Below are 12,299 nucleotides of genomic sequence, written 5' to 3' on the forward strand. Positions count from 1 at the left end.
AAAACCAATGACCTCATCGTATTTCCAAATAACTTGGTCTTTCACGTATGCTCAGATTAACAGAAGTCTATTTACCCACACTCTTTGCAGATTCCTTCCAGGAATAAAAACAAGCATTACGAAGTTCATCACGATTTATTTTGTCATTTATGAAATATAAAGTTATGCCTGAGTCAAGGTTATAACCCACATTTCTGTAGGCAGATTCTTTGTGCTTCCACCAAAAAAAGCATCTTCTTTTCTCTAAAACTCCTACTTGTCCATTCTCCAGCTTCATCTCTAGGTTCTAAATTCCTGCCTTGTTATCACCTGAGTCCCACCTAAATCCACGACCTTGAGCATATTCTCATATTCCAAGACCGATTTTTAATAAGTCAAATATAAATCTACTCCAGATAAGTAGTGCTATTCCAAATAACAGCCTCTGGCATACTTTTGTCTCCAGCAGAGCAGACCTTACCTGTGGGCCAATCTGAAGTACTTGGCTTTCTGCTGCCCTTTTTCCTAGCTCTGTATTGCTCAGAATAGTCTACCACTTCCCCCCGAGGCTTACGCCCATCGGGAGAAGGGGTAAAGAATTTGGTAAGGCCGTCGATGAGCCCTTTGGTTTTCTTATTGAACTTCAAGGGGACACTGCCATCTCTGCAGAAGTCCAAGCCATCTATTTGCTCTAAGTATCCTTCTTCTGATGACGATGCTGACTGGCTGGAGAGAGTGATTTTACGTTTCCGACCCCTTCCAGGGCCTGTTCGAACTTTGCTGAAGGGACCTTTTGACCTAAGGAATCAAACAGGGAAAGGGGGAGCGATTAAAAAGAAATCTGTATAAGGTTTCTGTTTAATACATAACATACAGTAAATATCTACAACTGTATTTTTTAGTTCCATATTGTTAAGAATATTCCATAAACTGTAATAAATATTATATGATTAAGAAGTAATATTATTAGAAACATCCACTTCTGGGAAGCCTATGCATTTTATAATGAAAAGAATCCTAGGCCAGGAGTCAGACGGCATATGTGAGTCATAACTTTGCCACTTACTTTCTGCACATCTTGGACAAACCACATTCTCTCTAAACAACAGTGTCTTTATCTACACAATGAGAGTTGTACCACAGAAAACCTAAGACCCTTCCCGGTATGAAGGCTCTTCCTAGGATCTCTGCACCAACTCAGAGTTAGACTCTTACCTCTCAACATAAGGATGGGTTACTCTCTGCAAGCCAGGAATCAAAAGATCTTTTTATAGGAAAATTAAAGCTTGATGTAAGATTTAAAAGCATGAATTACAGTACTGGTTCTATGTATTTCAAACTGCTAAAGCCCATTCACTTCAGTTATATCACCTTCAAGATAGTCTTAAGTATAGAAAAGGTGGGTAAATTTTAGGAGAGGTTGACAGGCTTAAAGGTAGTTTACATATCATCGAAGGTGAATTAATGGAGAGATACTTCAAAAAAAAAAAGACAAAATTAGCTACTGAATCTTGCCCCACCTCCTCCAGACCTAGCCCAGTTTTCTAGTCCACAAGAGTTAATTATATTCCTGATTTCTGCTAATAGGTGAAAAAGTCACATTATTTTACTTTAGGACATAGAAATGGGACTTAGCTATGAGAAGAAGAGAATATGAGAAGAAGAGAAGCTATCCAGCAATTTGTACATACAACACAAACTACTGAGGTAACATTAAGAGAAGAATCTTTGAAATGCTTCAAAAAATGTAATTTTTTCTTCCTTGTTTTTCAGGTAAAAGAGAAAATTTAAGGTAACAGCTAAGAGCCAGACTTTGGTGCCAGCCTACTGGGGTTTTAATCTCAGTTCAACACTTACTATAAACTATGCAAGTTACTGCTCTATGCTATAGCTTCCTCCTTTGAAAAATCAGAGTACCAACAGTTCCTACTTCCCTGGGCTGTGGAAAGAATTAAATGATTTAATACATGTAAAGTACTTAGAACAGGGGGTGCCTTGGCCCTCTGTTAAGGGCTCAGTAAGCATTAGCCATTATTATCATTACATAAAAGTCAATCTCCTTTTCCAAACGCCAACAAGTGAAGCCTGCGCTACGGAGAAGGCCCTGTCTCTTCCCCCTCACCTGGCCACAAGTACAACTTACACCGTGTTTTGTTTCTTTAACCTGTTTTTTGGGCGTCCTATTGGGTTAGCATAGCGCCGTTTTATCTGTGCTGCCTTCTTCTGTAGAAGCTTTCTTCCTTTTTTCCTAGGTCGACATATCTGACATATCCACATGCCTATAAAGAAAGAAAATTCAAGTAAATGGAAGAGGTAGGAAGAGGGACACCTGTTCTTCCAGCACATACAAACGCGACTCTTCAAAAGGTAACGTCAGCAGTGGCACGAGGGCTCAAGTAAAATCCTGAAGTGGAGTAAGTTGGCTACAGCTAGGGCTGAGTCCCTTTCCATCAGCAGGAAACACTTCGTTAAAGAGACATAAAGTATCTCACAAGCATTTTACTTAAAAAATCTATAAATCACAAAAACCAGAGTTGAAAATGGACTTTATGATATGACAAAGCAGAGAAGACTACTTTTTTTTGAAGGAAGTATAAGCATATGATAATATGGAAGTCCAAACAACAGGCAACTATGTCTCAAGTAAATACCTTTCAGGGAACAAGTGTCAAAAGAATAAAATAACAGTTTTAAGCTGTATTCTTCTCATTTGGGCACTTGTTTGCTTGCAAATTATAAAACTTTGTGAGGTTTTCGATAAACCAGAGGCTCTAACAGCTTTAAGCCCTCAAAGGTTATGAGTTGTGATATAATCAACATGACCTAACAGAATTTCACTTCTTCAAGAAATAAATATTTCAAAGTATTATATAAGTCAAGTACTTTGCCCTCTAGCTACAGGGCTGGCAACAATTGGTAAGTGGACACCTTCACCCTCGTGGACGCTTAAACACTGAAAACAGAGGGAACTAGTACTAAAGCCACACCACATAGGAGCGTCAGGAGGGACTGTCCCCATCCTTAGGTGACAGCTCTCCACTCGAGACAAAGGAGAAAGACGCAAGCTATTCTTTCACTTTAACCAAGTAGATTAAAAGGCGCTTTCACTAACCTGCCCCTTATCACCAGTTTGATTTCGGAAAGTATCTCTTACCTTTTGGCATCCGAGTGAGTGGCGGATCACAACATTCCATGTGAAAACCCCGGTCACAGGAATCACAAAAGAGCATGTTATCCTAAAGCAGAGAAAGAACAGCTCTGCTCAACCACATGAAACAGAAACATGGTAGGGTCATGACTTCATGAAACCTAGGAGGCTCCTTTCCACAAAGGAGATGAGTGACCTAATAATAAAAGTTCCCTTAATCTGCAGTAGTTGAGTAAACGCACAGCCTGAGTTAGCAAAAAGTTCTGCTTCATCCATCTTTAATAAGGAACTAAAGCTTCATTACTTCTAAAAAAATGTGTATCCAATAGCCAGATAAAAGATAACGTTTTTAGTCTGTTTTAATAAGAGAGAGGAAGATGACTGCAATTAATATAACGGATCATTCCTAAATGAATACTGCCATAAGACTCAAATTTCACAGGTATTTCTTTAAAGTAGCTAGTCTCTCTGCAAACATACAATTAAAGTGCTTTAGTAACTACCAAGAAATCTGGGAATTTCCTGGCAGTCCAGGGGCGAGGACTCTGCGCTTCTATGGCTGGGGGACCCAGGTTCAATCCTTGTCAGAGAACTAAGATCCCATAAGCTGCACAGTTTGGCCAAAAAAAGTGGGGAGTGGGGTAGAAAACTGCCTAGAAATTATTCAAGAATTATCCAATACTCGCTCAATCATCACTGAGCAAGTATTCTAAACTAATGACGTGAATTTTAAGAGCCCATTGTTCTAAATTCTGCTGAACCAAGAGACTGAAAATAATCAAACATGCACAGAAGAAAATGCCAGTTGTACACTCTACTTCTAAATGAAATACTCACAACGGAAGGCAAAACTACTCACTGCATTTTTGCCTTGGTCTCGACAGGAACTGCACGTTTTACACTCAATGCACTGCCACCGTAAGGCCTTCACTCTAACCGTTAGTTCGGGGGAAAACTTCAAACAGGATGGATGACCTAATAAAAGGTGAAAATGGCAAATGAAACAATCAAGAATCATTCTGCAACTGTATAAAAGAAATGTTGTAGAAAAAAGGCAATTATCTTAAATCAAAACATCAAGGAAAACAAGAAGCTCCTGGAAGCTTGCCACACTCGTCTTATCAGGACTTGGCACTCCAGTTCAGTTTTATGCGTGCTACATACATCACCCCTCGCCTAATATGATTATAAAAAAAACTTGAAAAATTCCAAACTTATATTAAGGCTGCATTAATTAAAGTACTGTGTGTGTATGCGTGGTCCTACGTATATGAATACATAATACGCCTGGGCCATTTCTGGAAGAATAAACACAAAAACTGTTTACAACTGTAACATCCTAGGATACAGAGCTATAAATATTTTTCAGGAAAAGGATTTTACATTTTACTTTATACCCTTCTGTGCTCTCATTTTTTAAACAATAATGTGTTATGTTTATAACTAATAAATAAATTTTTTAAATCCCATCAATTAAAAGTGAGTTATGTGCTCATGATTTAAGGCACTCAAGATAAAACTAAGACCTAAGCAATATTTCTACTGTGATCAGAATTAACAGTAACAGGAAAAAAAAAATATTTCCTCTCTCAAGAGTTACAATCAGTTTGATTCTCAAAAACAGGATAGCCTATTTGCTCGTAAAGATTTATCCATTTCCTCTAAAAATTGGTTATGTTTACTTTTCTTCAGTGAGAGAAAGGGTTGGTTAAATCATCTTTCTCTTTTCTATCAATAAATTTTCTTTTTTAAGAGATAAGAAATTTATCATCAAAACATCACTAACGTCCAAGGAAAATGGTAGAAGTGTAAAAAAATCTCGCCTGTAATCTCATCATCCCAGAAGAGCTATTTTCATGTTCTACTTTTCCTTTCTAAACTAACTAAAGCCCTTGCATGGTTTTAATTATAGGATATATACAGCTTTGTTCTGCTTTTCATTACTTTATTCAAGCAAACTTTACATTTACATTCCTTAAACTGATTATGCTCCAGAGTTGACACACTAGAACCTACCTGACCATCTGCCTGTTGTAAATATTTACACAATTAACCCGTAACAGTTATTAGAACACTAAAACGAATTATTTCACGATTACAGATCCTTTCCTTCTTTTAAGTTAATTCCTTAGAATAAATTCCTAAAAGAGGAACCGGCAAGTGAAATGAAATAAACATTTCTATAGCTTGAGAGGTAGATCTGCCAAAACATGCTCCAAGCCCTACGACGTATCCAGTGACATGAGCAGCGTACAAACCTTTTCCCACAATTCTATCAGCTCCAGTTTGGGCTCTCGTATCTTTCAAGTTTTATAAAGCTATAAAACAACACTTCACTGCTGCTTTGGTGGGTCTTCCTATTATTATTTGGGGAAAACATTTTTAATGTGCTCAACTCTTCATTTCTCTCACAGAAATGGCCTATCACGGCCTTTCTCCTTGGACTTTAAAAATGTAAATGCACTCTTGGTACTTCACAGCTTTTGGCCCTTTGCCAAATGTTTAACACAGTTATTTTTCTCAAACAATTCTTACTGTTTAAAATTTGGGGTACTTTAGCTCTCAATTTGGAAAACACCCAAATTTCAGGTACTTGACCGTGTCCATGCCTTCTTCCTTGGTTACTGTGACAGCCAAGCAGCCCTCCTGGCACCACCACCAGCTCACGCCCCGTGAGTCCTCTCGCACCAAACAGGACCCTGCTGCAGTGGCCACCTGACTGCTAAGGGAAGTGTGAAAGGCGCTGCCATTCCACCTGGCTCTTTCCCTCTGGCGGGCCACCTCTGTCCCGGGAATCAGGCCTCAAGGCCCATCCAACAATCTTACAGAAACCTTATCCTGGTATTGAGTTCCTCTCCTCTTGAAGCACGTAGTGTTTTCTGCTTTCTGGACTAAATCCTGTTTGTTACTGGTATAAAACACTGAATATTAAGCCAATGATCAAAACTACTACAAAGCTTCATTAGTTTTTACAATGTAGACAGAGAATATCTCTGAAATTAACAAATTAGGAGACTCTTTGAAAAATCTTTTTTAGAGCCCCAAATTTCACACAGCTCACTAAACTGCAGTCAACACTCTGTTTCTCAATGTGACATATGTAAGTTTATGTAAAAAAAAAAAAAAAAACAACCAAATCTGTTATCATCCTGGTTCTATTCACGAAGGCTGAAGCATAAATCAATGGTGAGTAGTGATTATTAAAGAAACCAGCAATAACTTCCAACTGACTGCTATGATCTGAACAGATGCTTGACAGTGAAATATAAAGACTAATAGAAATAAAAAGAAGTCTATGGAAAACTTCTTATTGAAAAAACAGCTACTAAGACCTGATCTAAGTTAACTGAATCAAACATTTCAATTACACATTTAAACTCCTCCCTCATCTAGAAGCTCATGTCAGGTCCCTAAAACCAGAATCAAATGTAAATGTTACTCTCTTAAGGACCAAGCGGGCAATTCCCAGTTAAACATACTCTTGCCGGACAAACCCTGGGAGCCACATACACAGAGGGTCACCTACCGCTGTTGCCGCAGTCCGCACAGGAGATGAGTTCCTCTGGCTTCTTTTCTCGGTTTTGCTCTTTTGTGCCAAGACAGAAACTACAGATGGGGATGGGTTCAGCAACCGGCTGCAAAGAAAAACACAATTCACTCAGTACTGGGGCTTTTCTTTAGTGTTGATATAAAGACAGCAGAAGTACAATTTAAATTCCTTTAAGAGTTGCATATAACTGTGGGACAGATGTATAGCCCTCCGAAATTTCCAACTCACAAAGTAGATGGGTTTTTACCAAGCCTGCTTTGGCTACATCTTTACAAATGGTCCTGACACTGGCAACTTTGGTCTAAAAACTCATACCCCAATCAGGTGGTCACTTAGAAACTAAATGACACAATATGGGTTAAGCAAAGCATATCGACTACCTAAGAATGAAAAATCCAACTAAATTAACTACAAGAAATCATAGTATTAGCTTTTACAAGGCATGTAATATAAGAGAAAAATAATAACAATCATAATGAAAAGCAGAAGTCATTAGTGCAACAAGACAGAGCTCTGTGCAAATGGGAAAAATAAATTCCAGTAGTGGTCTGGAAGCCACGAGCTGAATGAGCAAGACAACACGTATTAAGTGCCGGTACTTAATACATGGTGTTATGGTAATCTAAGAAGCTTCTCCAAGGACAACAGATAGTAACCGTTAAAAGCAGGTTTAAACCTCGGTCTCTAGGTTCCTCCACAGCAGTGGATGGAGAGAAGGGCAATACAGGTAGAGCAAACAAGGTGAGCTGTGGTGCACAGGCTGCCAAGGCTAGTACTTTAAAGACAGTTTCTGTGGTAAGCGGGGGTGGGGGCGTGGGGGGACGAGAGAGGGAGACTAGATCAGTTCTTTAAGATTGCCACTGAATGTCTTATAAAGAAGTTGGACTTCACCCTGCAGAAAAGAAGAACAATAGTTACTGAACCAACAGATGATCGATCACCTGTACTTGAGAAAAAAAACCCCAGAGCAATAAAAAAGGCAGACTGGGGAAAAGGGAATGGAAATGCAAAACTAGCTACGGGCTCATAAAACAACCAGCAGTGGAAGTAACAGAAAAGGAAATGAATTAAACACGACACGACCCAGCAAGTGAACAGCAGCAACTTAAAGGAAAAGGTGGTGACATCATCAGCTATGAAAGCCATCCCCAAGAAGAGTCAGGGGGAAAGGGAAGGGCCGATGAGTCTGGTGAAAGCCATCCCCGAGAAGAGTCAGGGGGAAAGGGAAGGGCCGATGAGTCTGGTGAAAGCCATCCCCGAGAAGAGTCAGGGGGAAAGAGCCGATGAGTCCGGTTTCAGGTGTGTTTCATCGGGAGGTACTCTCAGGCACCTCTCAGCTACGCTAAGCAGGGTGCAGGACGGTGACACAAAGCTCCCCAGGTGCTTTCGGTCTACCGGGGAGAGCAGATAAAACGTCTACAGGTATCGTGGCAGACGGACAAGAGTGGGAGACAAAGGACCAGGTGATCAAGCAGGTGCAAGTGGGCCCCGCAAAGGCTTCCTGAAGTTATCTGACAGGCGCAGGCATACCTGAAGGGGATGGTAAAAGAAAACACAGAATCGTAGAGAGTCAGATTTGAGAGGCGGGTGGAATGAGCTTAGTTTGGGTCTTAATAGAGCTTAAAATGCCTATGAAACATCCAAGGAGCAATGTCCCTGGATCTGGAGCTCAAGAGAAAGGTTGATTTGGAAATTAAAATCTAGAAGTCATAGTCAGCCCTCCATATCCCTGGGTTCCACATCCTTGAATTCAACCAACTGTGGATCCAAATCAGTTGAATCTGGAATCCAGAACCCGTAACGCCGTCAGTTGATGGGTTTTCCCATGGAGAACAGGTGGAAAGGAGAGCCAAGAACACCAATATGTAAGGGACTGGCAGAGGAAAAAGCCTGGAAAAGAGATAGACTAGTCAGAGAGCTCAATGGTACATCAATATAAAAACGTCCAAACAAGCAAACTAACAGTACTGCTCAGCCAAGAGATGAAATCAGAGATGAACAGCTGGAAGTTGTCTTTCAACAACTGTGCTGTGGTAAAGACAGCCACATCCTTCCTTTAAAAAGAACCAGGGAAAAACCTGGGAAAGACATTATACAGGAGCAGAAGCTTGAAGTAACCTCTAAGAAGACAGAAGTAAGGTCATGAGTTTGAGCTTTATGCTGCAGCCTCTCAGGACCACTAGAAGATTTTAACAGAGGAATGATATGAGCGAGATTTGAAGTTTTAAAAAGTCACTGTGTAAGTGGCTGGAAATGGATGGGAAGGAATATGATCTATGTGTGATCCAGGCCATGAGTAACAAGGGCCTGCGTTAAGGCACTGACAAAAGGACTGGAGAAGAGACATAAGAGGAGTATAAAAGGCAGATCTGGCAGGACTGATGGGTAACTGACCAGGGGTAGGAAACAGAGAAGCATGGAAGACCAGAGAGACACCATCAAAGAAGCGAAGAGGCATGCACGCCACAGAAAGGCAGATCTTAACGCACATTTAACTAACAAATGTTCATATCCAGTACTACACAGAAAAACCCTTACACGTCAGTCAGGAAAGGACAGAAGACGTCAACAGGTGCTTTACAGCAGAAAGTGCATGGGACACAGGGCAGCGCGGCTGTCTCCTCGACCTCACCACGGTACACCCAGGGTTTACAGCAGAAAGTGCATGGGACACAGGGCAGCGCGGCCCGTCTCCTCGACCTCACCACGTTACACCCAGGGCGCCTCTTCTCTGACCTCACAAGACCAAGCACAAAAATAATAGATATTTTAGCTACCAAAAAAAACGGAACCTGTAGAGAAACACTATTACCAACAGTGATCAGGATATTGTAACTTAACTGATACAATTCCAGGGCTTTTTTTTTTAAATTAAATTTCAGGGTACTTTTTAAGCACAATTTGGGGAAGAGTTATAGTACTTTGAGAATTAGTCATTTCAGCTGATGAACTACAAGCAAAAAAGTGGTTTAAATAAATCATCTAGGTTACAACATAAATCTACGAGGTTTTCTGTGTGGATCAAACAGAAGTGCTAATCAGCTAATTGTGTGGTTTGTTTTGGCACATCCCTAACTGTATCATGGTATGAAAAGGCAAAATGATAGGATACTGAAAGAGAAACTCCCCAGGTCAGTAGGTGCCCAATATGCTACTGAAGATCAGTGGAGAAATAACTCCAGAAAGAATGAAGGGATGGACCCAAAGCAAAAAGAATACCCAGCTGTGGATGTGACTGGTGATAGAAGCAAGGTCCGATGCCGTAAAGAGCAATACTGCATAGGAACCTGGAATGTCAGGTCCATGAATCAAGGCAAATTGGAAGTGGTCAAACAAGAGATGGCAAGAGTGAATGTCGACATTCTAGGAATCAGCGAACTGAAATGGACTGGAATGGGTGAATTTAACTCAGATGACCATTATATCTACTACTGCAGGCAGGAATCCCTCAGAAGAAATGGAGTGGCCATCATGGTCGACAAAAGAGTCCGAAATGCAGTACTTGGATGCAATCTCAAAAACGACAGAATGATCTCTGTTTGTTTCCAAGGCAAACCATTCAATATCACAGTAATCCAAGTCTATGCCCCAACCAGTAACGCTGAAGAAGCTGAAGTTGAACAGTTCTAAGAAGACCTACAAGACCTTTTAGAACTAACACCCAAAAAAGATGTCCTTTTCATTATAGGGGACTGGAATGCAAAAGTAGGAAGTCAAGAAACACCTGGAGTAACAGGCAAATTTGGCCTTGGAATACGGAATGAAGCAGGGCAAAGACTAATAGAGTTTTGCCAAGAAAATGCACTGGTCATAACAAACACCCTCTTCCAACAACACAAGAAAAGACTCTACACATGGACATCACCAGATGGTCAACACTGAAATCAGATTGATTATATTCTTTGCAGCCAAAGATGGAGAAGCTCTATACAGTCAGCAAAAACAAGATCAGGAGCTGACTGTGGCTCAGACCATGAACTCCTTATTGCCAAATTCAGACTTAAATTGAAGAAAGTAGGGAAAACCACTAGACCATTCAGGTATGACCTAAATCAAATCCCTTATGATTATATAGTGGAAGTGAGAAATAGATTTAAGGGCCTAGATCTGATAGATAGAGTGCCCGATGAACTATGGAATGAGGTTCGTGACATTGTACAGGAGACAGGGATCAAGACCATCCCCATGGAAAAGAAATGCAAAAAAGCAAAATGGCTGTCTGGGAAGGCCTTACAAATAGCTGTGAAAAGAAGAGAAGCGAAAAGCAAAGGAGAAAAGGAAAGATAAACATCTGAATGCAGAGTTCCAAAGAATAGCAAGAAGACATAAGAAAGCCTTCTTCAGCGATCAATGCAAAGAGATACAGGAAAACAACAGAATGGGAAAGACTAGAGATCTCTTCAAGAAAATCAGAGATACCAAAGGAATATTTCATGCAAAGATGGGCTCGATAAAGGACAGAAATGGTACAGACCTAACAGAAGCAGATGATATTAAGAAGAGATGGCAAGAATACACTGAAGAACTGTACAAAAAAGATCTTCACAACTCAGATAATCACGATGGTGTGATCACTGACCTAGAGCCAGACATCCTGGAATGTGAAGTCAAGTGGGCCTTAGAAAGCATCACTACGAATAAAGCTAGTGGAGGTGATGGAATTCCAGTTGAGCTATTCCAAATCCTGAAAGATGATGCTGTCAAAGTGCTGCACTCAATATGCCAGCAAATTTGGGAAACTCAGCAGTGGCCACGGGACTGGAAAAGGTCAGTTTTCATTCCAATCCCAAAGAAAGGCAATGCCAAAGAATGCTCAAACTACCGCACAATTGCACTCATCTCACATGCTAGTAAGGTAATGCTCAAAATTCTCCAAGCCAGGCTTCAGCAATATGTGAACTGTGAACTTCCTGATGTTCAAGCTGGTTTTAGAAAAGGCAGAGGAACCAGAGATCAAATTGCCAACATCCGCTGGATCATGGAAAAAGCAAGAGAGTTCCAGAAAAACATCTATTTCTGCTTTATTGACTATGCCAAAGCCTTTGGCTGTGTGGATCACAATAAACTGTGGAAAATTCTGAAAGAGATGGGAATACCAGACCACCTGACCTGCCTCTTGAGAAATCTGTATGCAGGTCAGGAAGCAACAGTTAGAACTGGACATGGAACAACAGACTGGTTCCAAATAGGAAAAGGAGTACGTCAAGGCTGTATATTGTCACCCTGTTTATTTAACTTATATGCAGAGTACATTCTGAGAAATGCTGGACTGGAAGAAACACAAGCTGGAATCAAGATTGCCGGGAGAAATATCAATAACCTTAGATATGCAGATGATACCACCCTTATGGCAGAAAGTGAAGAGGAACTAAGAAGCCTCTTGATGAAAGTGAAAGTGGAGAGTGAAAAAGTTGGCTTAAAGCTCAACATTCAGAAAACAAAGATCATGGCATCCCGTCCCATCACTTCATGGGAAACAGATGGGGAAACAGTGTCAGACTGTATTTTTCTGGGCTCCAAAATCACTACAGATGGTGACCTCAGCCATGAAATTAAAAGATGCTTACTCCTTGGAAGGAAAGTTATAACCAACCTAGATAGCATATTCAAAAGCAGAGACAT

General features: G+C 40.5%; 1 protein-coding gene across 3 annotated transcripts in view; it reads right to left on the bottom strand.

Annotated features, from left to right (window-relative positions):
- Nucleotides 1–12,299, bottom strand: part of KAT6A (lysine acetyltransferase 6A) — a 108,872-nt gene that overhangs the window by 47,375 nt on the left and 49,198 nt on the right. For 2 of the 3 annotated variants that reach the window (XM_070781483.1, XM_070781485.1), the window contains 5 exons: nt 6,654–6,762; nt 3,987–4,102; nt 3,134–3,215; nt 2,123–2,258; nt 461–777 (listed from right to left, as the gene is read on the bottom strand). In XM_070781483.1, the coding sequence (XP_070637584.1) occupies nt 461–777; nt 2,123–2,258; nt 3,134–3,215; nt 3,987–4,102; nt 6,654–6,762 (760 nt within the window). The remainder of the gene's footprint in view (nt 1–460; nt 778–2,122; nt 2,259–3,133; nt 3,216–3,986; nt 4,103–6,653; nt 6,763–12,299) is intronic. The other variant, XM_070781484.1, reaches the window with a different exon arrangement.

The sequence above is a fragment of the Bos indicus genome, chromosome 27 (genome assembly GCF_029378745.1).
Source record: "Bos indicus isolate NIAB-ARS_2022 breed Sahiwal x Tharparkar chromosome 27, NIAB-ARS_B.indTharparkar_mat_pri_1.0, whole genome shotgun sequence".
Taxonomy (NCBI): domain Eukaryota; kingdom Metazoa; phylum Chordata; class Mammalia; order Artiodactyla; family Bovidae; genus Bos; species Bos indicus.